At 42.0% G+C, this 25,727-nt stretch overlaps 1 protein-coding gene across 1 annotated transcript in view; it reads left to right on the plus strand.

Moving 5' to 3' along the window:
• The window catches only part of MCF2 (MCF.2 cell line derived transforming sequence), a 147,673-nt gene that overhangs the window by 115,520 nt on the left and 6,426 nt on the right, over positions 1–25,727 (plus strand). Inside the window, 9 exon segments of the mRNA XM_020971780.2 lie at positions 828–920; positions 1,949–2,041; positions 4,017–4,142; positions 5,305–5,526; positions 10,880–10,972; positions 14,043–14,121; positions 16,867–16,930; positions 20,653–20,759; positions 22,382–22,494. Of these exon segments, the coding sequence (XP_020827439.1) occupies positions 828–920; positions 1,949–2,041; positions 4,017–4,142; positions 5,305–5,526; positions 10,880–10,972; positions 14,043–14,121; positions 16,867–16,930; positions 20,653–20,759; positions 22,382–22,494 (990 nt within the window).

A 25,727-nucleotide genomic window follows, 5' to 3' on the forward strand; every position in this document is an offset into this window, starting at 1 on the left:
CCAACTATGTGTTAAGCACTGTGCTAGGTACTGGGGAGATGAATACAAGAAACAAAGCATTTGCTACTTGCAAAGAGTTTCAGTTTTAATGGGGGAGATAGCAGGGGCAGATCTAGAGTGTCCCAAAAGTCTTGGTGCAGTTTTAAGCTTTAATAGCTAGACTTTTTAATAGCTTGATATGGGATACCATGTATGGGTATATAAAGAATAAATAGAAAGAGGATAAATAGAAATATGCAGAAAACAGTTAAACACAAAGTAGTTTGAGAGAGATATGCCTGGAAGACTGATCCATGCATTGAACATGTGTAGAAGATTGTATTTTTCACTCTAACTTTCAAGACTGTTAAATGGTTGGTCTGAAATTCATTAATTGTAGTATTTGTTCACTTCTTGTGGCTAACAGAGGACGTGGTGTATAGTAGGTACTTACTAAATGTTTTCTGAGGTCAGAAGATTGTAGCATCTTACATTCAGAGCTGGAAGGGACCTCAGAGGCCATCTAATTCAACCCCTTCATTTTATAGAGGAGGAAACTGAGGTCCAAGAAAGGGAAAGGACTTGCCCAAGGTCACAATGGGCTCCTAGGTCCAGAGGAGGAAAAGACCTCAGAGGCTATCTAGTCTGACCCCCTCATTTTACAGAGGAGAAAACTGAGACCCACGGAGGGTCATACAGGTAGTATCGGTGTCAATTCATCATGATGTAGCAGAGATGTGCCTGTTCTCTGTGGGCATTAATGTCTCTCCATGCATGCTTCTAATCTAGCCTTTGTGATCCATACATTTGGAAAAGGACAACAATATTGCATTTTCTTTTTCTTCCAGAGGAATGATTTTCAGATCTATGAGAAGTACTGTCAGAACAAACCCAGATCTGAGCTACTTTGGAGACAATGCTCAGAAAGCGCCTTTTTCCTGGTGAGTGTTATTTTACTGGGGAAGGGAGGGCAAAGTGATGAGTTATGCTAATTCTTCCTGGAATTTTGCTATCAGGCTTACCCCATATGTAATGCACAGCATAGATTGAATGCTAGAAGGGACCTTATAGGTCATTGAGTCCAACCCCTTCATTTTACAAATGATGAAACTGAGGTTAAGTGACTTGCCCAAGATCACACAGTTAGTTACATGTTAGAGGTCAATTTGAACCTAGGTCTTCCTGACTCTGACTAGCACTCTCTCTATTATACCAAACATCTAAGAGTGCTCCACTTTTTTTTTGATTGACTAATTTTCTCCTCCATCCCTATAAACTACCCTTATTTCACAAGCTGCTCCCTGACCTTCTGGTGTATACCTCTCTCCCCAACTAGCCCAGACTCTGTCTGCCTAATTAAAGGTCCCCAAATCTTAGGACTCAAGGTCATGGCCGTGCTATATCTAGTGATAGTATGCCAGTGGCCTAAAGGAATATAGCATAGTGATGTGGGTTGTGTTTTCCTGTTTTATGAAAAAGTCATCCCACGTAATTTCTTTTCAACTCAGACTGATTTTTTTTTCCAGGCTGGTGGCCTGTGGAACCCATACTCATTTGTATCAATGTCTTAGGAAATGTTTTCACATTAGAATCCAGTCCATCCTTCTTTCCCTAAATGTTTTTTTTCCCTTTTATACATCTCTTTAACATACCAATTCAGTGCTAATGTACCCTCTTAAAGTGTAAATTATTCAGTAAACCCACTGCTTTTTAGGACTGTAGAATTTAGGGGCTTCCCTCTACCACATTAATGGGATAATTTCTAGTCTTTTGTAAACTGTCTTATACACACCAAGCTCTCAGGCCATCTGGGATGTCTTCTGGTTTCTTTTTTTTCCTCTTTCTCCTATTTGAGGCTTAACAGATATTCACATTTTTGAACCAGTTATTTAATAAGTGGCACTTTTATGGGTGCATGGTCTAATTCAGATTCGTTGATCTTTCTGTTATTTTTTTTTTTGTGATTCAGGAATGCCAAACGAAACTAGAACATAAACTTGGCCTGGACTCCTATCTGCTCAAACCAGTACAACGCCTGACAAAATATCACTTGCTTTTGAAGGTATTTGCATGATGCCTTTTGTTGCTTATTAATTTCTGGGGAAATCACTAAGCTGCATTTGGAACAGGTAGACTCTAGGATTTGCCAAGTCAAGTACCATACTGTATTATGTTGTATTCCCCAGCTACTCAGAAGATTTCTGTCTTTCCTCCAGCAATGCATCCCATCAATGCCTGCCCATCCCAGGCAATTCTTCGTTGTGCCCTTGTGAGTCACCACTGGGGGTTGGTTGACTTTATTCATTTTAATTCACTGTGGCACGTTTTTATTAAATACTAAGTATTAAGTATTTTATTGAGTATTAAGTATGTGCTAGGTAGGCACTGTGCTAGGTTGTGGGATGCAAAGAAAAAAAAATCCTTGCCCTCTAAGAGCTTATATTTTACTAGGGAGACATGATCTCTACAGATAATAATTACAGAGAAGCTTCAAGCCCGTGAGAGTGCTAATGAATGTGGGCAATTGGGGAAGACCTCAACTAGGAAGTGGTCCCTAAGCTGTGATTGGAAGGAAACTAGGGATTCTGAGAGAGGGATTAGAAAGAAATGCACAAACACGGAAGGCCGTCCATGCCAAAGCATGGAGAGGAGGTGAGGAAGAGAAATGTTGTCTATAGGCAATAGCTAGCAGGTCAATCTGCTTTGAATGGAGAGTATGTGAAGAAGAGAAATATGAAATAAGTCTGGAAAGGTTAGTGGGAGTCAAATTGTGGAGAGCTTTAAATGAAAGACAAAGGATTTTCCAATAAAAAACATTATTCAGTAATACCTTGAATAATATTGCTCCCAACCAGTCCCTGCTCACAGCGGCATCATTGGTACATTATCTTGAAACCCCTCTCCCTGGTATCATTCATTGTATCTGCAATGCTAATCAGATGTTTGGCATTGAGCTCATGCTTCAGCCCTTGCAGTTTTAACTCCCCTGAGCTGGCTTGTTGCCGCATAGCTTACTACTGATAGATGATACTTAGTGACCCCTGCAACATTGTTTCTCCTAATTTTAAGATTTTATGGAAACATTCAATGACATTAACCAAGGTATGCCTATTTTTTGAGTCACATCCCATGTGAGAAAGCCCCTTTGGCATAAACCTCAAGCTATCATCCAACTGAGAACATCTGGAATTATCTTAGCCATTTAATTATCCATCCAAAGAGCTGTTTTCCTGGTGTTTTTTATGAAGAATTTACATGCATAGCCTTCAATACGAATTAATAAAAATTAAAAATGCAAACCCATAATGGAATGGGAGTACTGCGAAAGAGGTTGCTTGGCTTCCTCAGGAAAAGATAAAGATAGCATTCTCCCAGGGTATTGTTGCAGCTTCTATTTCTTTTATCCCGGAGCAGTCCAGATTTTGTGCAAATTTATACATTTGGACTGTGTGCAACAGGAATAAAGTAGGCATTTGTGTGCAGGCCCCCCCCCCCAAGGTCTAACAATGCCTCACATTTCTATTTACTCTTTATGCTTCCAACAACCCTGTAGAGCAGGTGTGGTGCAAGCATTATCATCCCTGATTTTAGAGGTGAGGAAGCTGAGGCTCGGAGAGAATGAGTGCCCTAAAGCTGGTACAAGACAGAGCTAGAACTCAGACCCAGGTTCTGGACCAAGGCTGGTCCATTTCTCTCTCATTTATGCACAGCTCTTGCCTCTTAAGTTTTTATGGAACCATTTAATGACATTACCAAGGTATGCCTATTTTTTGAGTCACATCCCACGTGAGAAAGCCCCTTTGACATAGAAGCCTAATGCTTTGCATAGCCTTTGCTTCCTAGCCATAAGCCCCCATTTTTAAAAAGAATTAGTGACTGTGACACTAAGGTGTCAAGTGAAGTAAATGCCATATTCTCTGAACTCCTTTGGAGAGACTGTGTCATCCTGGAAAATAAAAAACTCCCAAACCCCATCTGTTTCTTTTCTTGAATTGTTAATATCAGTGTAATATTGACTTTGGTTCTTCTCTCTCTAGGAGTTACTCAAGTACAGTGCTAACTCTGAAGGTGTTCAACAGCTCCAAGAAGCTCTCGTTGCAATGTTGGACTTACTGAAGTCGGTCAATGATTCCATGTACCAGACTGCCATTACTGGCTATGATGTAAGAGTGAGTGTGTATGTGTGTGTGTGTGTGTGTGTGTGTGTGTGTGTGTGTGTGTGTGTGTGTGTGTGTGAATAATTATGTATACCTGTATGAACCTTTGGGATGATGAGATTACCCCAAAAGAATTGGGTATGCTTCATTCATTTGGATGTCTCAGGCTGAATGAGTACTTCAGAGCTGATGTCATAGACCTATGTGCTGCTACGATACTCAGATTCACATGTGATGTGTGTGTTTTATTGATGCTTTTTGGCTTTAGACCATACCTATTCCTTGATATACCCCCACCCTTCCACTTGCTGCTGAACTCTCCCTGCTTACAAGGAAAGAAGGTTAAATGAAACTATCGAAAACAGCTACCTCTCCTGAGGTTATGTGACATTTAACAAAAGCAGTCCCCTACCTCTTTACTGAGAGAGAGGAGGGAAGTATATGTCCCATCATTAGTTTTCTGGGACCAATATGGGTAACTGCATTCAAACTTGAGTTCTCTTTTAGCATTCTTTCCCTTTATATTATAGTGGCCTTTGCCTAAATTATTCTCTTGATTCTGCTCTCTTTGCTCTGTATCAATTGACACGGGTCTTCCCATGTATTCCCAAATTTGTCATATTTTTCATTTCTAATGGCACAATCATATTCCTCTGCATTCTTATACCACAGTTCATTCAGCATTTTCCAATGCTCTGTTTCCAGTTTTGTGCTGGCCCCAAAAAGTGCCACCATAATACTTTGGTATATGGATCCTTTCTACCTTAGTCATCATACTTATCTGGTAGTGTCATTGGGTGAATGGATAGAAAGAGCTTTCTTGTAGAATTCCAAATTGTTTTCCAGAATGGCTCAATTAATTCACGGTTTTGCCCTGAGGGTACTCATATGCCTTTCTTCCCATAACACTTCCGATATCGGGAGCCGTGTCCACTTGTCCTGATCTATATCTCTCCACTGGATTCAGATGGCTCTGAAGGAGAAAGTGAGGCTGGTGACTTTGCACAGCCTTCCCTCATTTAAATCCAATTCACTTGCAAGTCATGGCGTCACCTTCCTGATGTCATGGTCCTCTTTGAGAATGAAGGATAAACCACACACATGACATTGACTGTTTCTCATTCATGGCATCTTAGCGCACTAATGGTTTTTTTTATTTCACTTTTAGGGTGACCTAAGTGACCTGGGCAGGATATTAATGCAAGGATCATTCAGTGTTTGGATTAGTCATAGAAAAGGTAGCACCAAAATGAAGGACTTTGCCCGATTCAAGCCCATGCAACGCCACCTTTTCTTGTATGAGAAAGCTATCATGTTCTGTAAGAGGAGAGATGAACATGGAGAGGGACATGAGAGAACACCCTTCTATAGCTTTAAGCACTATTTGAAAGTAAGACATATTTAATCTCTTGCCATAAAGATGCTTCCATGTTTATATCTTTCCCTACAGGCCTCCTCTGAAAACTCATTGTGGTGTGGAGGTGACCCTGAACAGGGGCATTCCTTTGGTTTGTGAGGACAGCTTGTGCTTGTATGCTTGCTACTGTTTTCCTTTCTGAAACTCTGCTTCGTGGCCTGTGTATAACTATATCATATTGTTGCCATGTAACATGTTGTTCTGTCTCTTGGTATACTTTTCAAAGAGTTCTGTGAGCAGTGGTGGACTCAAAGAGATTAGAGTCTCTGGTGTTTATTCACATTTTCTCTCTTATATTTCTCTCTTCCTTTCCCCCTAGAGTTATGGATGCTTAAAAAAAAAAAACCCATCAATTATGAGGGGCAGCTAGGTGGCGCAGTGAATAGAAGACTGGCCCTAAAGTCAGGAGGACCTGAGTTCAAATCTGGCCTCAGACCAAACACTTGACTCTTACTAGCTGTGTGACCCTGGGCAAGTCACTTAACCCCAATTGCCTAAAAACAAACAAACAAACAAAAAACAAACAAAACCCCCCATCAGTTTCGCTTCTGAGTGATACTCTCCCCAGACCCAGTAGAACTCACCCTAATAATAAAGAAATGCATCTCTGACAGGAGTTCTTAACCTGAGATCCACAACCCCAAAGGGACCTATGAATAGGTTTCAGGGGAGTCTGTGAACTCAGAAGAAGAAAAAAAAAATCACTTTAATTTTTACTAACTTTTTACTTCCTTTGTAATTTTATGCATTTTATTTTATTCATTTAAAAGCATTACTCTGAGAAGGGTCTATTGGCCTCATCAGTCTACCAGAGGGATCCACAACACAAAACAGGTAAAGAACCCCGATCTAGGCAAAAGAAATAAGCATATTGGCCATATCCAAACTAGTATACCTCATTCTACATCCCCTAAAATGCAGCAATTTTCTATCGGAAGGTGAAAGGCCTGTTTCACTGTCAGTTAGCTGAAGTCATATTTGGTTACTGCTTTGATCAGAGTTCTTATGTTTTCCAGTGTTGTTTTTCTTTGTATACTATGTAAATTATTCTTCTAGTTCTGCTCGCTGTTCTCTGAATTCTTCATATTTGCCCTTTCTTATGGTGCAATATTATTCCATTACAATCATACGCCACAGTCTGTTTATCTCTTCCCTGAGTTAGTGGTTGCTCAACCTTCTGTCTCTCCTTTGCTGCTATAAAAATGTTGCTATAAATGTTCTTGTTTGCCTTCTGCCTTTGTCATGCTTGGAGTATATGCCCAGTAGTGATATCTCGAGGTCAAAGGGTATTAAGTATTTATTGACTGTGAAATGCTAATTTTTGTTTCCAGAATCTTCCCATTGCTTTTGATGAGCAAATTCAAGAGTTTTTATTCTCAGTCTAATTTCCTTCCTGATGGACCCAGCAAGCCCCAACCTGGTGGTAAGAGCAGTTGAAGAGGTGGGAATTATGCGTAATTAAAATCTGTTTGCTGGAAGTGGGAGAATGATTTAATCACTGTTTGAACCTCTTCAGATGCTCTTAGCAAGCCTTCAGAGTTTTAGGGCTGCTGCTTTCAACCACTGGGGGGGAATTTATGTGTATACCCCTCCCAAAACCCCTTCTGTTTGCTCCCCATAATCAGGAAGACAGGGTTGGTGAGGAGTGTGGGAGCAGAAAATGATGTCCATAAATACTGCAGTCCTTGTTTTTTTATGAAGAGAACTGATTTTGTTGCCAACAGAGAAGAAATTAGACTCTTGGCTAGGTAACCATACATCCCAGATTCTCCAGGATTGTCTCTGTTTCAAGATAAAAATGTGTCCTTTGAATGAGACTTTGCAAAAAGAAATCTCCTTTGTCAGACCATATGCCCTTATTTTTGGCTCAGAAAATACAGTCATCTGAATGGGTGTTTTCCTGGGCCATTTCTTCCTTCCATGGCATATGATTTGAGTTCTACAAAAAATCACCCTACCACCAAAGGGTTACTTTGCATGTAGGATTTCTGACTTCATAGATTTAGCTTTCCAAAGAAAGAAATGATTCCAATGTTATGGCAGCAAAACTCACTGGAAAGACCTTGGAGTTCTGGATTCTAGTCCTGGCTTTGCTGTGAACCAGCTGTGTGGCCTTGGGCAAATCGTCTTACTTCTTTAGACCTCAGTTTTCCCATCTGTAAAATTGAGGGGCTTGGATGAAACCAGGGGGCTTCTTAAGTTTTTCTCTGGCAATATGGTAAAGACTGGACCCTTTCTCAGAAAAACGTTTGTAAGCAATTTAAGAAAATGCTAAATTTCAGTTAGAGGTTAGTGAATATAAAGATGTATTTTGTTTTGCCACCTACGTCACATACCCCTTGGAGGTACTTGGACCCTAGATTAAGAACTCCCAGACTAGGTGGTCCTTAAGGTTCTGCTTAGCTTTGGCAATGAGTCTGTGTTTTGTGCAGAGAAATTTCTTAGTTGAAATGTGTGTTTGTGCTGGGCCCAATATGCTTAGCTGAAACACATTATTGTAATCTAAGATACCAGGCCATGCAGACAGATTTTCCAATATCTATTGGCAATTTTCTGAGCCTGCAAATTGCAGGCTAGTTGCTAATTTGCATGGCTGGAGGGAGTTTCCTCCCCAGAAGTTCCATAAACCAATGGAATCACGGCTCTGTATTCCTCTTCCTCCAAATTGGCCAGAATGGTCACATTTGCCCTCCTGCAGGTACAGAGAAGGCCTTCTAAGAGCAGTTCATTTGCATCTGGCCAAATTGAATTTCAGGCCAATTTTCAAAAGCATGTGTCCTAATAACTCAGGCCTTAACAATGCTGACTAAATCTTCCTCCAGAGACATAAAGGAAACTCTTTGCTTTGGTGGTTCAAGCAGAGGCCTAGTTGGGAGCCCCAGGAATCTTTGGGTCCAGTTCCAGCTCTCTTGACACACTTGGGTGACTTTGAACAAGTCAACTGATATCCTTGGGCCACCCTCAGTGTGGCTACAAACTTAGGTTAAAAGTTAGAACTCCTTGACCTTCTGAGTGCAGTTGGCTAGCCCTGGGGGAAAAATAGCATAATATGGTATGATTTTTTTCATGACCCCCAGAGATAGAGAAGGAAATATGGAATCTGCCTTACTAGTGTGGGAGGAGGAGGAGGAGAGGGATGCTTGTAACCTCTTCCTCCCCTGTTCCTCATGCCTTACTTAGGTAGGTAAGTCATCAAAACTCCAAGTTAGTTGTTTGCAGCTCAGAATGCCTTTTCTTGTGAATACAACACACCCTCATTGTACTAACAGACCTGTGCACGGTTCTTGAAGCTTTGCTCAGAGCTTTATACATACATATTATCTCATTTAATCCTTTTGCCCCCTCTGTGATGTAAGTCCTACAGTTGTCACTATCCCCACTTTACAGATGAAGAAACTGAGGCTCCTACAGGTGAGGTGACTTTTCTCCTAGTCACACAGATGTCTGAGATAGAAGTCAGATGCTGGGCTCACTAGATTCCATAGGCAGAGCTCTTCCTATCAATTTGTTGTTCAGTTGTTTCAGTCACATCTGATTCTTTGTAATCCCATTTGGGGTTTTCTTGGCAAAGATACTGGACTGGTTTGCCATTTCCTTCCCTAGAACATTTTAACAGATGAGGAAACTGAGGCAGAGTTAAGTGACTTGCCCAGTGACTTGTTGAACAGTAAGTATCTGAGGCTGTATTTGAACTAGGTCTTCCTGACTTCAGGCCCAGCACTCTATTCACTGCACCACCTAGCATTTATTTCTGAATAAATGGTTAATTAGTTCCCAGGCTAGCCCATACAAACCTATCTAATCCATTTTTTGTTTTTACATTAGACACATGGTTTCACTGGTGTGGGGAGTTCCAAGTCAGAAAATTGGCTTTACCAATGCAGATAAGCACCTTCTCTGCCTTATATAAAAGAGCATTTGCTGGAGCTCTGAGATATTAAGTGACTTGCCCAGGGTCACACATCTAGTTATAATGTGGCTGAAGTATTATACATCTCCCACAAAAACGCAGAAATGACTAATGTCATAATATGTCTTACTAAACAAAATGGGGAGAAGTAAAACGGAGTAAGGAATCACTCTATAAAATAATGATGTTTCAGGAAAACTAGAGAAGGACCTAGAATTAGATTGGCAACATGCTGTAATAGAAAGAACTCTGGAGTTGAAATTAGAAGGCCTGAGTTTGAGCCCCAGGCCTATATTACTTTGCCTCTTTTTTGGCCTCAGTTTCTTCCTCTGCAAAATGAGTAGGCTGAAAGTAATGAGGTCTAAAGTTCCTTCCAGGCCTGGCACTCTGTGATTGTATAAATTTTTGAAGGAAAATTTCCAGATACTTCCAGAGGTTAAAAGCTTTGGTTCTTTAGTATGTCTCTTTACTTCTAAACTTATGGGTTTACTTTTCCTTGATACAGGTGTTCACCACAGTACTTCAGCAGCCATTGTTAATTTTTTTTCCCCCGAAGAAGTACATAACAAATGTGATTTTTTTTTTTCTGAGCTAACTAGGATAAAGTTAGAGGAGCAAAGGAAAGGTGTAAAGGGTTAAAGAAAATGTGCATGTATGCCTGATGAGTGCTTAAGAGGGCATCACCTGGGCCACTCGTGATGAAAGAGAAAAGAAAGTGGGATAGCATACTCTGTACACATTTCCACCGGGGGAGAAGAAAGGAGGTGGTGGGGAAGAGACATACCATTGGCCCAAGAAAATGTTGTTACTTTTTAGAGTGTTGGTGGGTGAGGGTAGAGGGAGGCAGTGTACACTCGGCCTTTTGGATGCATTTTCCAGTTTGCTTACTCATTACTTGGGAATTGATTGTATGGAACAAAGTTAAATAAAACTAAATAAATGTGTCAAGTGACCAAGTAACAGAAAATAGCTATCCTAAATCAATTTCTTGGGTACATTTTCTTATTGAACTTAAAGGGCATTTTTACTTCTGTGTCTGATAAAAAAAAACATGAAAAAAAGACCATGTAGTTCATTTAAAACAGCACCTACTTAAAGATTTACACAGGACCAATTTAAAATGAATCACTTGGCTCGGATTTATAATGTTTGTTTTTTATCTCCTCTAGAACTAATAGTCCATTTTCCAAATTACAATGAGTACTTAGAGTTGAGCTCTGATGTTTCACTGAAAACATTTATATGTTCTTAACTACAATAGAATTTGTGGCTTGGTAATTCATAATTGCTGAGTGCAAAATGTTCATTTTGTAGGGAGCATGACATTTTTTATGTAGAGTAGGGTACTGTGCGTGGCCCTAGTTAAATTTCAGATTCGAAATAAAAGGCTCATGAGAATCTGTCCTTGTTTTACAGATGAGCGCTGTTGGAATTACCGAGAATGTGAAAGGAGATAACCGCAAATTTGAAATCTGCTACAGTGGGCGTGAAGAAGTTTACATTGTGCAGGTTAGTGACTTTCTAAGATGGCGTCTCCTATCATGCCCTGCTTTCAGAAAACCTGCTTTGTACATGGTGGAATTTATAAAGCTCATAAATCATGGAGTGTGTTTTTGTCTCATAAAAGTTTTCACATCAGAGTTCCTTTCCCATAGAGTATTTAAAACATGATTTGATTTCCCAAATGCTTGATCTATACGGATTCCTTTTTGGAGCATATCCTCTATATAAACTGTTGTGCAGCCGTATTATTACAGAACTTTTACTTAGGAGATCGGAAAATGTTAGAGCAGGGAAGGAATCTTGAAGATGATCAAATCCAACTCCTTTTACAGATGAGGAAACCTAGGCTCCCAGAGGAGAAGGGACATGCCCAAGGTCACACAGATCATATGATAGTAGGATTATATATTTGGAGTTGGAGGGGTCCTTCCAAGTCTAGTTAATGTAACACTTCCATTTTACAGATGAGAAAACTAAGGCCCAGATGTGGGAAGGGACTTGCTCAATGTACTCACATCACAGCATCATAGATTTAGAGTTGGAAGAAGCCATGCTGTTGTTCTTGTTCAGTTATTTCAAATACTTTGTGACCCCTTTGGGGGTTTTCTTGACAAAGACCCTGGAGTGCTTTGCCATTTCTTTCTCCTGCTCATTTTTCAGATGAAGAAACTGAGGCAAACAGGAACAAGTGACTTGCCCAGGGTCACACAGCTATGAAGTATCTGAGGCTGGATTTGAACTCAAAAAGATGAGTCTTCCTGATTCCCAGCTCTATCCACTGTGCCACCTAGCTGCCCTGGAGCTAGGAAGGAGCCATCCCAGTCTTCTATTCCAACCCTCTCATTTTACAGCTGAGGAAACAGCTCAGAGAGGTTGTGAATTGCCCCAGGTAGTTAGTAATAGGACCAATATTACAACTCTGGTCTCCTGACTTGGAGGCCAATGGTAACATCCCTACCCTGGGAGTATCAGCTTTAGCTGGCATCCAGAAAGCTGCTTTGTCATGCTAATTAAGTGCTTCAGGCAGCCTCTGGAATGACCAGACAGTGACGTCTGCTTGGAGCCCTTTTTGTAGTCACCAGGCAGTACTTGACACAATTACAAGACCACAAAGCTGTGGCAGCCCAGATTTTGGCCTCTTCTTATCAGACACGTGATTGAGACCCCAGCCAGGTATGCCACAAGCTCCCCTCAGCTCTCTTCTTTCAGGGAAGGAGAGGAGAAGGAAAGTCAGTTCATCTAGGGGTTGCCATTTGAAACTAGATCTTTGTCACCAACGCTTTAACTAATTTTTTTTTTGGGGGGGAAGTGGGTGGGGCAAAACATAGAGCCACTCAATGGAAGAGTATATATATTTTGAGTATTTTTTTCTTTTCCTTTCCTCTCTTTCTTTCTTTCTTTCTTTCTTTCTTTCTTTCTTTCTTTCTTTCTTTCTTTCTTTCTTTCTTTCTTTCTTTTTCTCTCCCCCCTCTCTCTCTTTCTTTCTTTCTTCCCCCTTCCTTCCTTTCCTCCCTCCTTCCCTCCCTCCTTCCTTCCTTCCTTCCTTCTTTCCTTCCTTCCTCCCCTTCCTTCCTTCCTTCCCCCCTTCCTTCCTTTCTTCCCCCTCTTCCTTCCTTTCTTTTCAGCAGTAAATACAATTCTGTGCTGCTATTGTTGGTTTGGGGCAGCTAGGTGACTCAGCGTAAAAATGAGAGACTTGGAGTCAGGAAGACTCATCTTTGTGAGTCAAATCTGGCCTCAGACATGTACTAGCTGTGTGACCCTGAACAAATCACTTCACCATATTTGCCTCAGTTTCCTCATCTGTAAAATGAGCTGGAGAAGGAAAGGGCAAATGGCTCCAGTGTCTTTGCCAAGAAAACCCCAAATGGGATCAACAAAGAGTTGGACACAATTGAAAAATGGCTATACCACAACATTTTTGGTTTAAACATTTTATGTTCCTTTAGCAGAGTTATTGATAACTTTTAACAAAATCATTACAGTGAGTAGAGACAACCTGGTATAGTGTCTAGAGTGTTGGTTTTGCAGGCAGAAGATTGGGGTTCAAATCCTGCCTCTTGATCCTGGCCAAATCCTTTAACATCTCAGTGCCCAGGCCTAGGCAACTCCATGTAACTTATTTGCAGTGGAATACAATGGACAAAAAGAATGGTGATGGAGTCAGACTGTTTGGGTTCAAATCCTGCCTTACTATTTGTGTGACCTTAGGTGAGTGATTTTACCTCCGAGGGCCTCAGTTTCCTCCTCTGTTATATAAGGAGTTAGACTTAATGGCCTCAGAGGTTCTAGATCTAGGAACTTACAGCCCTTCACAAACTAGTAGAATTCCCCTCCCCAAATGCCCCAAATGAAGTTTTAATTGTCAGCCCAGAAGCAAAATGTTTTTGTTTTGGTTTGTTTTTCTTAAGCAACAATTAGGTGACAGAGTGAGTAGTGCACTAGACCTGGAATCAGGAAGACCTGAGTTAAAATTTGACCTTAAAATAATTATGGACTGTGTGACCCTGGGCAAGTCACTACATTTCTGTCTGCCTCAGTTTCCTCAACTATAAAATGGGAATAATAATAGCACCTACCTCCCAGAGTTGTGAGGATCTAATGAGATAATACTTGTAATGTGCTTAGCAAACTGCCTGGCACATAGTAGGCACTTAATAAATACTTGCTTGTTTCTTTTTTTCTTTCATCTTTTAAAAGCAAAATTAAAAGGGGGCACAACAATAAAAGGAGTTGGATTTGATCATCTCCAAAAATAAAAATAAGACTATTGAAAGATACCGTCCTGTATAACACACATACAACATACACACACATACACACATGAACAATGAAAGCTTACATTTTGTGTTGGTTTAGGGAATTATGCCTCCAGTTCAGGGATAACTTGAAACTGGTCTGATGATTCCTGCTGAAGATGGCGGGGCCAACTGGTCAGGTTCAGTGACTTTAAATACAGAACTTGGGAATTCCTAGAGAATGCTCTCTGCTGGCTACCTCTTATTTTCCTTTGTTCTATCATTCCGAAACTGGATTCCAGGAAGTCACTGAATGTCATCTTATCCTTCCTTTTTAGGCCCAAACAATAGAATCAAAGGCAGCCTGGTTGACTGAAATCAGGAAAATTTTGATCAGGCAACAAGAACGTATCAAAGGTAATGTTGGTGCTAAGAACTGGCTTGGGGCTGGGCTGAGGAGGGAGTGGGGCTACTCCTCTACTTGGACTGGACTTTTTTGTGTGTGTGAGGCAACTGGGATTAAGTGACTTGCCCAGAGTCACACATAGCTGGTGAGTGTTATGTGTCCGAGGTCAGATTTGAACTCAGGTCCTTCTGTCACAAGAGCCAGTGCTCTATCCACTGCTCCACCTAGCTGTCCCCAATCCCTCTTCTTCTTCTTCTTCTTCTTCTTCTTCTTCTTCTTCTTCTTCTTCTTCTTCTTCTTCTTCTTCTTCTTTGATGAACTATTTTTATTTTGAACTTAACAAACACCAAATAAAATGGGCATTTCTACAAACATAGTAGAATGGCAAGAAGAAGATTGTACAGGAAACTGTGCAGTTTCTCTCTGTTACAGATCCACCCTTGTGAGGTTCCCTGTTTCTTTCCAGGGTCCCAGCATCCTTGCAGTCACCCAGATGGATGACCTTGGAGTCATCCTGGAAATCTCACTCCCTCTTACCCCGAGTATAGATTCTGTTCCTAAGGCTTTTCTGCCCCTGCAACATTTCTGCACTCATGTGACCACCTCCCTAGTTTCAGCTCTTATCATCTCTTGTTTAGACTACTTCAAAGACAATTGCTCTCTCTGCCTCCAGTCTTGCCCTCTCTCCAATCCATCCTCCACATAGTGCTCCAAGATATATTCCAAAATATGGAAATATATTTCAGTATAAATATATTCCCCAAACATGGGCTTGACTGTGTTACTCCCCCCTCAATAAACTCCAGTGGCTCCCTATTACCTCTAGAATCAAATGCGCACTGCTCTGTTTGACATTTAAGGCCCTTCCAAACCTTTCCAGACTTCTTATAGATTCTTCCCCTTTATTCAATCTCAGTCCAGCAAACTGGCCTTCTCCTTGTTCCTTATATACAACACTCTATCCCCATCTTCATGCCTTTTCACCAGCTGTCTGCCCTGCTGGAAATGTGCTCCCTCCTCTTTAGTTTCCTCAGAAACACAACTCAAGTGGCAGCCCCTACAGAGAGGTCAACTAGTCCAACCTCCTCATTTTTACAGATAAGGAAACTGAGGCACAGATAGATGAACTAACTTTCCAAGATTGCTCAGGTAGTAAGTGGCAGAGCCAGGGTTCAAACCCAGGTCCTCTGACTCTGCATCCAAATATAGTGCAGTGCTTGGCACATAGTGAGTACGTAACAAATGACTTGCCCAACATCACTTAGGTAGTCCTAGCAGAAAGAAGATTTGAACTCAAGTCCTCTGATATCCAATCTGGCTCTCTTGGATAACAATCAGTTATGTTTTCTCTTGGTGCCTCTGTGAGCAGGGCTTTGGGAGATCTTCCCCCATTTCTATCCTTTTTTTGTAGCTTTTTTTTAGGATGGGTTGCTTTGACAGCTGGTCAGTTTCACTATACTTATGGTATTAGCTTCAATCTAATTTTCTGACCAGAAATTCTTGATAATTCATCACCTTGTGAGCAATCTACTGGTGATGAACTTTTCAATATTTCATAGGATTACAGATTTTGAGCTGAAAGAGACCATAAAGAACATCAGGTCCAGTTGTCTCATTTTACAGATGAAGAAACTGAGGCTCACAGAGGTTAAGTGACTTGCCTAAAGTCACAGTAAGTGGCAGGATGAGGCACTGAATGCAGGTCATCCTCAGGCAGCAGCCACACAGCCTTTCACCAGGTTCACACCCCAGCCCTCTTCAGATTGAGAGGACCTATCAGAGTTTGCTGCCTGCTGTCATAGTCTTCAAGAATGCAGGTAGACTTTGGGACTTGCAAGTCATAATAAAAATTAAAAAAAATACCTATTATGTGCCAAGTACTTGTTCTAGGCTTTAGTAACACAAAGACAAAAGTGAGACAGCCCTTGCCCTCTAGGTGCTTACCTTCTAATTGGGGAGAGAAAACTCACGCAGAGGAGGAATGGGCAGGGATGGGAATTTTGGTCTGAGAAGGCACTGGGATGTTGAGTGTGGGGTCATTGGGCAGTGGATTTATGGGAGCAATGGTAGTGTTTATTTGATTACTGCTTCCCGAAGCAAGAAATGAAAGTAACCTGGTCTAAATGAGGAGTGCTCCCCATTCAGCTGCAAGTCTGATGGCAAGATGTCAGGGTGCTGGGAAGTGAAGTATGGTCTGGAGCTGTTTATATGGTCAGAAAATACTATTTCTGGGGCAGCTAGGTGGCACAGTGGATACAGCACCAGCCCTGGAGTCAGGAGGACCTGAGTTCAAATCCGGCCTCAGACACTTGACACTTACTAGCTGTGTGACCATGGGCAAGTCACTTAACCCCAATTGCCTCACCAAAAAAAAAAAAATACTATGTCTTTTTTATTTTTATTTTTTGCTAGGCAATGGGGTTTAGTGACTTGCCTAGAGTTACACAGCTAGTAAGTGTTATGTGTCTGAGGGTAGATTTGAACTTGGGTCCTCCTGACTCCAGGGCCGGTGCTCTGTCCACTGCACCACCTAACTGCCCCCAAAATACCATTTCTTGTTGGGGAGTGGGGAACCAGGGCATGGTTGAATTCTTTCATGATCTCCTACTTGTTCTTCTCAGTCAGTCAGAATTAGTGCAGTTTTACCCAGTGGTAATAATTTTTATCTAAGCCATAGCTAGTCCTTGAATAAAATAGGAAATGGCAGCCTTTCTGTGGTCATTGGTAACCCCTGGAATTCTGGGTTCTCTTTGCAGTTGAGAGGCAGCAGCAGAACCAGGCTGCAGAGCCCATTTCAATTGTTCCTCAGCTGACTGAGGGGTAAGTAATTTCAGGGCTACTGCTGCCCCTTTCCCTAGTATATCTTCTCTGGAATGGAGAAACAGAGGCATGGAACCATCTTTGTCCTTCACCACCCCTTTGCAGCCCAACAGTCACTCATCAAAGGCAAAACTTGCATCAGTTTCCTCATTCTGTGCTTGAGTATGGGGCCATATGGCGTCCAACAGTTGCGGCAATTGGACACTAGGCAATGGGCTGGATCAATTTGCATATGCGAATTGCTTTGCATACCCGAGGCCAGGCGTTAAGTTGTCAGAAAGTCATGGTGGTGGGGGTTGTGGAGCTGCAGGGCAATAACTCTTGGGGAGGCCCCCAGATGTAATGGCTGCTATCATGTCCTTTGCACAGCCTCCTTAGGATTCAGTTAGTTGATTTCCAGAAGAGTGGTATAAATTTAGGGAGAGTTCTGCTTCTGAATAGAGCAGACTGGATGGAAGACTGACAGTTTTTTTGAGCTTCCCCTTTCCTCTCTGCTAGCCATTTGACCTCTCTACCACCTCTAGCTATTGGGTGGGGATGGAATTTTAGAAAGTCTGCCCTGATTTGTGGGACAGTGTCATGGCTAACAAAGGGCTGAGGACATGGTTGCCCAGGGTACAGCAGCCACAGGGGTGCAGATGGACTTTCTAGACCAGTAACTGTGCTTGCTTTATCTTCTCACTTGGAGCTAGTGAGCACAGAGCTCTTTGCCATGTCACGCATTTCTAGCTAAGTTTCTTACTCCTCACCCCTATAGACTGGCCAGTCTTGATCTCATATTTCTCACTTCATTCAAATCATACTTCTGAATTTTCTAAACTCCTTTCCTTCAATACCAGGACAGGGAGTTTAGATGTAGTATATGGGTTAGCCAAGAGACTATGGGATTATAGGATTGAGAACATTTCTCTGAAAGTCATAATTTCATAAGTGAAGAGCTAGATTTAGTCTCAGATCCCCCCTAGCTACCCCTTCTCATTTTCAGAGGAGGAAACTGAAAATCAAAGAGGGAAAGAGAGTACCAAAGCTAAGTCCAAGGTCCTTGGACTCAGAATTTGATGCTCTTTCCCCTTACTACCAGACAGTTCCATTCTTTGCCCTGTGTCACAGTGAGAGATAGCTCCCTTAAAGTCTGTACTTGGCTGAGGATGTGATTTGAGAATAAGGGAGGCATGCATGGCAATGGGGGATAGGTTGAGGGGACACAGTTATGCTTCTCCTCAAGAAGTCATACTGATCTCAGGTCCTCCAAGATTGCAGCTAGGGCCATGATTAATGGGCTCTGTCAGCTACTACCTGTGTGCTTGGAGCAAGTCTCTTGTTCTCTCTGGACCTCAGCATCTTCCTCTATAAAATTAGATGTTTAGATTAGATGATCCCAACTCTGATCCTCTGATCACTGGCTGGGAGAGAAATCTTGAACCCTTCTCAAACCAATCTTCTGGCCTAGAATGTCAGAGCTGGGAAAGACCTGGTTAATGAGGGGAAAAGGCAAGGTGGCAGTGGTAAAAGTGATTTAGCTACATCCAACGCAAGGCTGGGAGAGAACCTATCTTTGAGACTCAAACGCTCTTGCTCTAGTGCTGCTGTGGTCACGTATTCCTGGAGGGCTGTGACAATGTAGCAGAATTACTCAGTACCACCTCCTCCTCCCCACCTGCCCCTAGAATAGTGCTCTGCAGAGAGACACATCATCCAGAGGCTTTCGTTGACTCCATCTCAGCAGGGGTGAGACATACACACATTGCTATTTCCCCAGCTTTTGGTTCTCCCCAAGCCTTTGGACAGGGCCAAGGCTGGAGTTTTGGGGACTAATGCTGGATACAGCCGTTCCAATGGCTAGGTTGACCTGTAATGGGATGCAGAATAGAATTGAATGCAAAGCTCTCCACTAACCCCACTGAACCTCCCGATGTGTCCTCAGTCTTCCCTCAGTTCCCATATATTTTTCAGAAGACTCAGTTGCGGCCCTTAGCCTCAGGCTTCCTCTAACCCTCTGAGATTCTTTTTACTACTCTCCAAGTACAGGGAGAAGGGCTCAATGTTTCCTTCTCCATTGCTGCACCCAGAGTTCTTGACCTGACAGCACGGCACCCTTGTGTTTTTTCTTCTTCTAAGAATATTTGTGTAGGATTCAACAAGAGTTAAACCTTTTGAAATCCTGGCCTGGAGATTTATAAGCAGTTGTTTTTTTTAGAAATTCCTGATCCAGCATCTGTAGGTGCCACAGATCAACAGCACCAAACGTTGTTTTCCTCCTGGTTTGTACACGGCCTTTCAGAGGTTGCCAAAGCTAGGGGAGCATTGGCTGATTCATTCTCAGAGCCTTGCCAGAGGTACACAGGAGGTCTTCATCCTTCTGGGCACTCAATACTTTTTTCACTACTCAGGCTTTGACCGTAAGTAATAGGATTAAAGGCTGCTAGATTTGATGCAGTAATTGACTTCTTAACAGCTGGTGAAAAACCAACTAGAACTCTTTTAAGGTCCAAGCTTCATTTATATGCACACCTTACTTAATTCATTAAAGCTAAATGTCTGCTCAGCAACATGGATTTTCCCCAGTATCCTTGCCTGGGGAGCTCAGGTTTTTCTTGCATATTAATGAATGAAACCTGCTGGTTTATAACCTATGGTTTGATGTATAGCAGCGTCCTGGACACAGATGCACCAACTTGGATTATCAGGATCAGGAGGGATCTGGGACTCCTCTGGTCTCCCCTCTACTTCAACAAGCACCACCCCCCCAAAACAGAACATACCTGATAAGTGGAGCCATAACTAGGATTTTCTGTCAAGTACTTTGAAGCCTGCCTGGGTCAAGCAGTGCAAAGTACCCCTCAATTAAGACCCCAGGGCATTGATACAAGGCCATTACTGGGGAGGCTCTCTGGGAAAGAGGCAATAGTGGAGAGGAGATGAAGTCAACCCAACCCACCTTCAGACAGCCTTAGGCATTAGCTGATTTTTTTCTTTATAAGTAGGTACTCATTTAGTGACTATTTGGGACCAAGCTCTGTTCATTCTAACCTAGTGCTGTCAAGGAATCATTCAACGTTTACTTGAAGATTTGTAGTGAAGGGGAACTCAGGCAATATGGAGAGTGGAGAATATACCTTTAAGAGGCTCCAGAGGGGCTTATAATGACCCGGCTCTCCCAGGCAACTGGAACAAAAATATTTTTTTCCATTATGATAATGGTGTAAACATAACACAATAACCACCAGCCATTGTGTTTGCCAAGAAAACAAAAGCTTCTCCGAACTTTTCACTAAATAGATTAATTTGAAGTGGGCTAAATTGTCTAGCTTGTCTCTTGTATAGAAACAGCTTAGTTGTTTTTTTAAGCATAAGACTCAAGAGTTCCGAAACTTAATTTAAATTGATATGTCATCCTTAACTAAAGGAGTACCAGAAATTGAAATAAATTCCAACTGAAATCCTAATCAGAAGCACTAGCTTCAATCAAATGGATTTCTAACACCGTTCTCATCGAGTGATATCCAAGTACATACACATCAGGGCCGTTAAACCCCTGTTGCTTTCCAAATGGCCTTATAGCTTTTAAGTTCTTTGAGGATGAGGACTTTTTATTTTGTTCCTCTTACTCCTTGGAACCTAGAACAGTGCTTCCTTCACATGTGAGACGTGCTTCGAAGGTATTTGGTGAATTGAATTAAATTTCCGATTGATTGATTATCTTTACCCGGTGAATATTTCAGAACGCAGCAGCGAGTTTCCATAAGCTCTGAAGAAAATGAATCTGACCACACGAGCCCTGTGACGTCGGACAATTTGGCTCTGTCACCTCAGACTAAAACAAGCAGAAGTATGTATAAGCCCCTTCTCATTCAGTCACACAGATGAGTCGAGTCTGGGCAGGTCTGAGTCTCCAGGTGTTTTTCTGGAGAATTGCTCTGCCTGTCGAGGACCATAATGTTTATGATGTGAATTGAGCTCATCACTGGCTGTTAGGGCTACAGCGCCAGCCGATCTAACAAGCAAAGTGTGAAGAGTATTTACGAGCTCACAAAGTTTTCTCTTATTCCCCTTTCTCCCCTTAAATCAAATGGGCCCTTTTCCATCTGGTCTGCTAGAAACTAGATAAATCTGCATAGCTGATAGAAAAGTTCATAAAGTCTCATTTGGACTAATAGGGAGGGGGATGCCAGTGTGACTTAGTGGAAAAGACTCAATTATGCAATCAATTGATTTAGAGAAAGGCAGTTAAATTATTTTACTTAGAATCTAATGGAATCTCAGAGTTGGAAGGGATCCTCAGAGGCAGTGCCTAGACAAGAATTCTTCCACAGAATCTCTGATGAGTGGTCATCTAGTCTTTGCTTGAACACTTTTCATGAAAGAGAACTCATTCCTTTCCCCAGAGCAGTAGTGCAATTGACTTAGCTAGAATTGTAAGGCTGTTTTTATTCTCACCAAGCCTAATTTTGCCTAAATTTGCCTAATTTCACAGATTCTCCCCATTCTTTCTAGTTTTGCTTTTTGAGGCCAAGCAGACCAAGTCTAATTGCTCTTCTTTATGATGACCCTTCAGAGGGCTGGAGGCCCTGCCATCAAATCACAGAATGTCAGAGTTGGAAGGGATCCCAGAGGCCATGAAAGCTGAATACAAGCCCCCTCTGTGGACTGTCCCTGACCAATGGCTGTCCAGCCTCTGCTTAGAGACCTTCAGTGAGGAGCAATCTAGTACATTTTCAGGCAGCTCAATTCCACTCTGGACTAGCTCTCATTGTCAGAAAGTTTTTCCTGCCCTCCAGCCTGGATCTACCTCTCTGTGTCAGAAATTGAAATAAATTCCAACTATAATCCAAATCAGAAGCACTAGCTTCAATCAAATGGATTTCTAGCACCATTCTCATTGAGTGATATCCACATAGATACACATCAGGGCTGTTAAACCCCTGTTGCTTTCCATGGCTCCTGGTGCTGCGCTCTGCCAACCAGAACAAGGCCAATATCTGTTCCATGTGATAGCCTTCCAAGCATTTGAAGACAACTATCTTATCTTCAAATTTCTATTTATAGTGATTGAGCCTGGCTAACATTTTCTTCCACAAAGATATCATGCTCATCCTGCTTTAATGGACAGATAAGAATCATTTGTAGTTGGTCATTCATTGTCTACAACTTTGGCAAACTTATGCCATCTGAAGTGCTGATAAATGACATGTCCACTTAAGGAGGTTCAGCTTCCTCCTATAAAATCCCATTTAAGCCCTGGATTCTCTTAACAAACCATTAATGTGGCTAGTTGCAACCTTAACCATTCAGGCCAAATTTGTGGAAAGCCCATTGGAGGCTTTGCCATGAAAAGGTCCTAATCTTGGACTAAGAAAGCTTCCTAGCACAGTGCTTGTACATAAGAAGCTGATTTACAACAGAAGGAAAGACCGAAGTCAGAAGCTTCAGCTTTTTGTATTTCTCTTTCAGGTTCCTCAAGAACATCACTGATCATAGAACTCGGTGAAAGCCTGGAGGAATGGGCTAACAATAGCTTCCTGTTGGCTTGTTCAGACACAGAGGAGGAAGATGGGAGCCAATTGGTTAGTGATGATACATTGAAATAAAAGGTGTTGAGGCCATATTAAAGAGAAAAGGAGGCCAGCTCTGGTGGGTAGTTTCTCTATATCACTGAGATCATGAGGTATACCCCATGCAGAAAGAATGTGAACTTGATTTTATTAACTGCATGGAAGTACTCCTCACATGATCCTGATTTGTCTAGATATAGAGAACTCCCCCTGGGGTTGACCAGATTAATGTCCTAGAATTTCAGGTCTGTCCACTGAGTACACTATCCCAGGTCACTTGGAATTGGCCAGTTGTCATCATTTGGTAAGCTTTGCGGCTCTTTTCTAACCAGACAAGGGAGGTAGAAGCTGAGACCAAATGAAATTTACAGAAGCTTTACAAATAATTGCCTTTTGTCTTATCAGTCGATCACAGCTACCACTGGGACTCCAAAGTGTTGGCTCTAAAATAAACAAATCAATAAATGTTCTATCATGTTTGACCACAATAAAACAATACACAGGGTAGGAGTGGATGTACCACTGTCCATCTTCAGATAAATGTCCTAAGGAAGGATTTTGATAAGCTGAACATCCCAAATTCCCAACCGTTAGAACTACATTGTGTCCCAACTCACAGTCCTGGGCTCACTTCATTCCATCATAATGTCTTACAGTGCTCTGCCCCCAAACCTCTGCCTGTTGAAACCCCTTCCTTCAAGACTTGGCTCACATGTTCTTCCTCCCGGCATCTGAGCTGTAAAATTAAGGGATTGAACCAGAGGATAAGAATAGTTATAATGTTTGGCATTTCTATTCTCTCATTTGGGCTTTACAACAATCCCGGGAGGTTAGGTGCTATTTCCCTTATTTTAAAGATCAGGAAACTGAGATTCAGAAAAGTGATGTGATCTGCCCATGGCCATGCAGCTAATAAGGGTCAGAGATGGTATCGGATCTCAGAACTGCCTGATTTGAGGGCCAGCACATTAGCCACTTTGCAACACTGCCTAGCTCGGATGGTTGCAAATGGTCCTTCCAGCTAAAAAAAATTAGCCAAAATGAACATTTTATACGAGACAGCAAACATCTGGAGCCTGTCATCCTGGTAGGATATATCCACGGCTGATTAGCAATGGGCCTTTAGCATGGGATTAGGGCTATTATGGGGGGGAATAGCCCTAACCTTCTGAGGTCAGCAGTATGGAGAACAGTTACCATTCCTTTATTTTACCATGTGTTTATTGTGTGGCTACCATGTGCCATTCTGTCCTTGGAAGATAAGCTCTTGGAGGGCAAGGGCGGTATCATTTTGATATTTTTATCCTCAGAACCTAGCACGGTGCATGGCACATAGCAGGTGCTTAGTAAATGCTTGTGGATTGTGCACTGGGGATGCAAAGGCCAAGAATAAAACAGCACTTGTCCTCAAGGAGCTTACATTCTCCTGGGGGGGAGATATGTAGCGTGTACATAAGTCTGTTAAGTACAGATCAACCTACACTCTCATGTGGAGGCTGGTACTTGAGCTGAGCCTTGAAGGGAGTTAGGGATGGCAAGAGGAGATGAGAAGGGAGAGCATTCCAGACTTGGGGGGCAGTCCAGGGAAAACCCCTTTCTATTGGGTCAGATGGCCCATGGGGCTAACTTAGTGGGATGCTTTTGAGGTCAAAGGAAAGGGGATCAGGGCATAGATGCTTCTCTTAAACTTGGGGATGTATTATAAATCCACCCACATCTTTCTAGTTGGGATTTTCAGCCTCATGTCCTTCCAAAGGATCTAAAGTAACATTGAGAAGAATCAGCATTTTGTGAGCCAACACCAAATGACTGAGGTAGGAGAGGGTGGTGGTGGTATGAAGCCCAAATGTGTGCAGAGCATCCCAGGGAAGTTGGCCGCAGCTAATCAACACATGGAGAAGCCAGAATTGACAAGTCTTTTTAACTTTGGCATTGTCTCAGCCTGCAGTGTCTGCAAGGGAACAAATATCTCATGATTGATTAAAGTTTTATGGCAAGTCATAAATCCTAATGTGGAATATTGCAAAATGTAAGGCATATTTTTTTCCCTAAAAAGCATTGTCAGTAGCAGTTCATTAGAGCCCAAGCAAGAGAGTGCTTTCCTTCTCTTTACCCTTTCTTGCTTATAAATGGGGGATTCGGAGACCCCTGCTGTCCACTGCTAATGATCTGTGCAAAGGTTATCTGTTCAGTTGGGGTGATCCGTGGCCACTGTTTGATATATTCCCCGCAACTGCATGGCCTGAGCCCTCACTGGCTGGTCATAAGGAACTGCTAAACCTGGTTCCCAAAGGTTGAGACACTGCAAAGATAGTAATATGATGAATTTCAAAGGCAAAATCTGACTTTGGGGATTATCTGTCTTTCTGAGTTCTCCATGCTACTGCTCCAAGCAGTGGCCAGTGAAGAGCTGGCTCTGTGGACTCCGGCCTGGGTGCCAAGCTCATCTGTAGAGGTTCTGCCATTGTGCCTTGGTCTCATAGGTGCCTTACTTTGGTGCAACCTCTATGCGGATTAACCCTTAGCTCTCTCCCTTGTGCTGTTGAGCCTGTCTGGAAAACCTATTTCTCAAGAGATTTGCAGCCCTGATTTTGTCGTGGACCTTGTTTTCAGTCTCATTTCTGTGGATAAGCAGATCATTGACTGAGAGGTTCTTGTTTTTTTTTTTTCTGTATTTGAATTTTTTGGTTGCACTTTGAAGTGATCTCAATGTCTGAGGGCTTCTGCTGAGTGAATTCTCATACCAGTGTGCTTTTGCTTGTGCAAATGATGCTTTGTTTCTGTTCCCTGTCCACTCTCGAGCTCAGTACAGTCAGTGTGCCTTGGGGTGTTTGCTGTATGGATGGGTTCATTTTGAAATCACATCACCAAACAGCTGAGGTTGAGCAAGGAAGGATATTGTGCTTTTGGAAGCTTTTGATGGGACCCTCTCATTGAAGCCTGTGTAGTAGAGGGCAAAGCCCAAGAGTCCCGTTGGTTTGTAAATCTATCGTCCACAGTTGTTGCCTTTCATATGTGCCAAAAGGAATTTTTCATGAGATCAGTTTACCAGTGCAGTATTTTAAAATTTAAAAAAAAAAAAAAAGAAAATGTTTCCAAGATTTATTCTTAGAAATGATGTAATTCAGAATTTAGTTGTTCTATTATTTTCTGTCTCTGGCTAAAGAAGAATTGCTATTCAAATAAAAATGTATTCTTTATGCTAAGCCTTTCTCCCTCTGCTTTGTGCCATCGATGTCTCTATC

This window comes from Phascolarctos cinereus, unplaced genomic scaffold, assembly GCF_003287225.1.
Source record: "Phascolarctos cinereus isolate Bilbo 61053 unplaced genomic scaffold, phaCin_HiC Scaffold_8;HRSCAF=390, whole genome shotgun sequence".
Classification (NCBI taxonomy): domain Eukaryota; kingdom Metazoa; phylum Chordata; class Mammalia; order Diprotodontia; family Phascolarctidae; genus Phascolarctos; species Phascolarctos cinereus.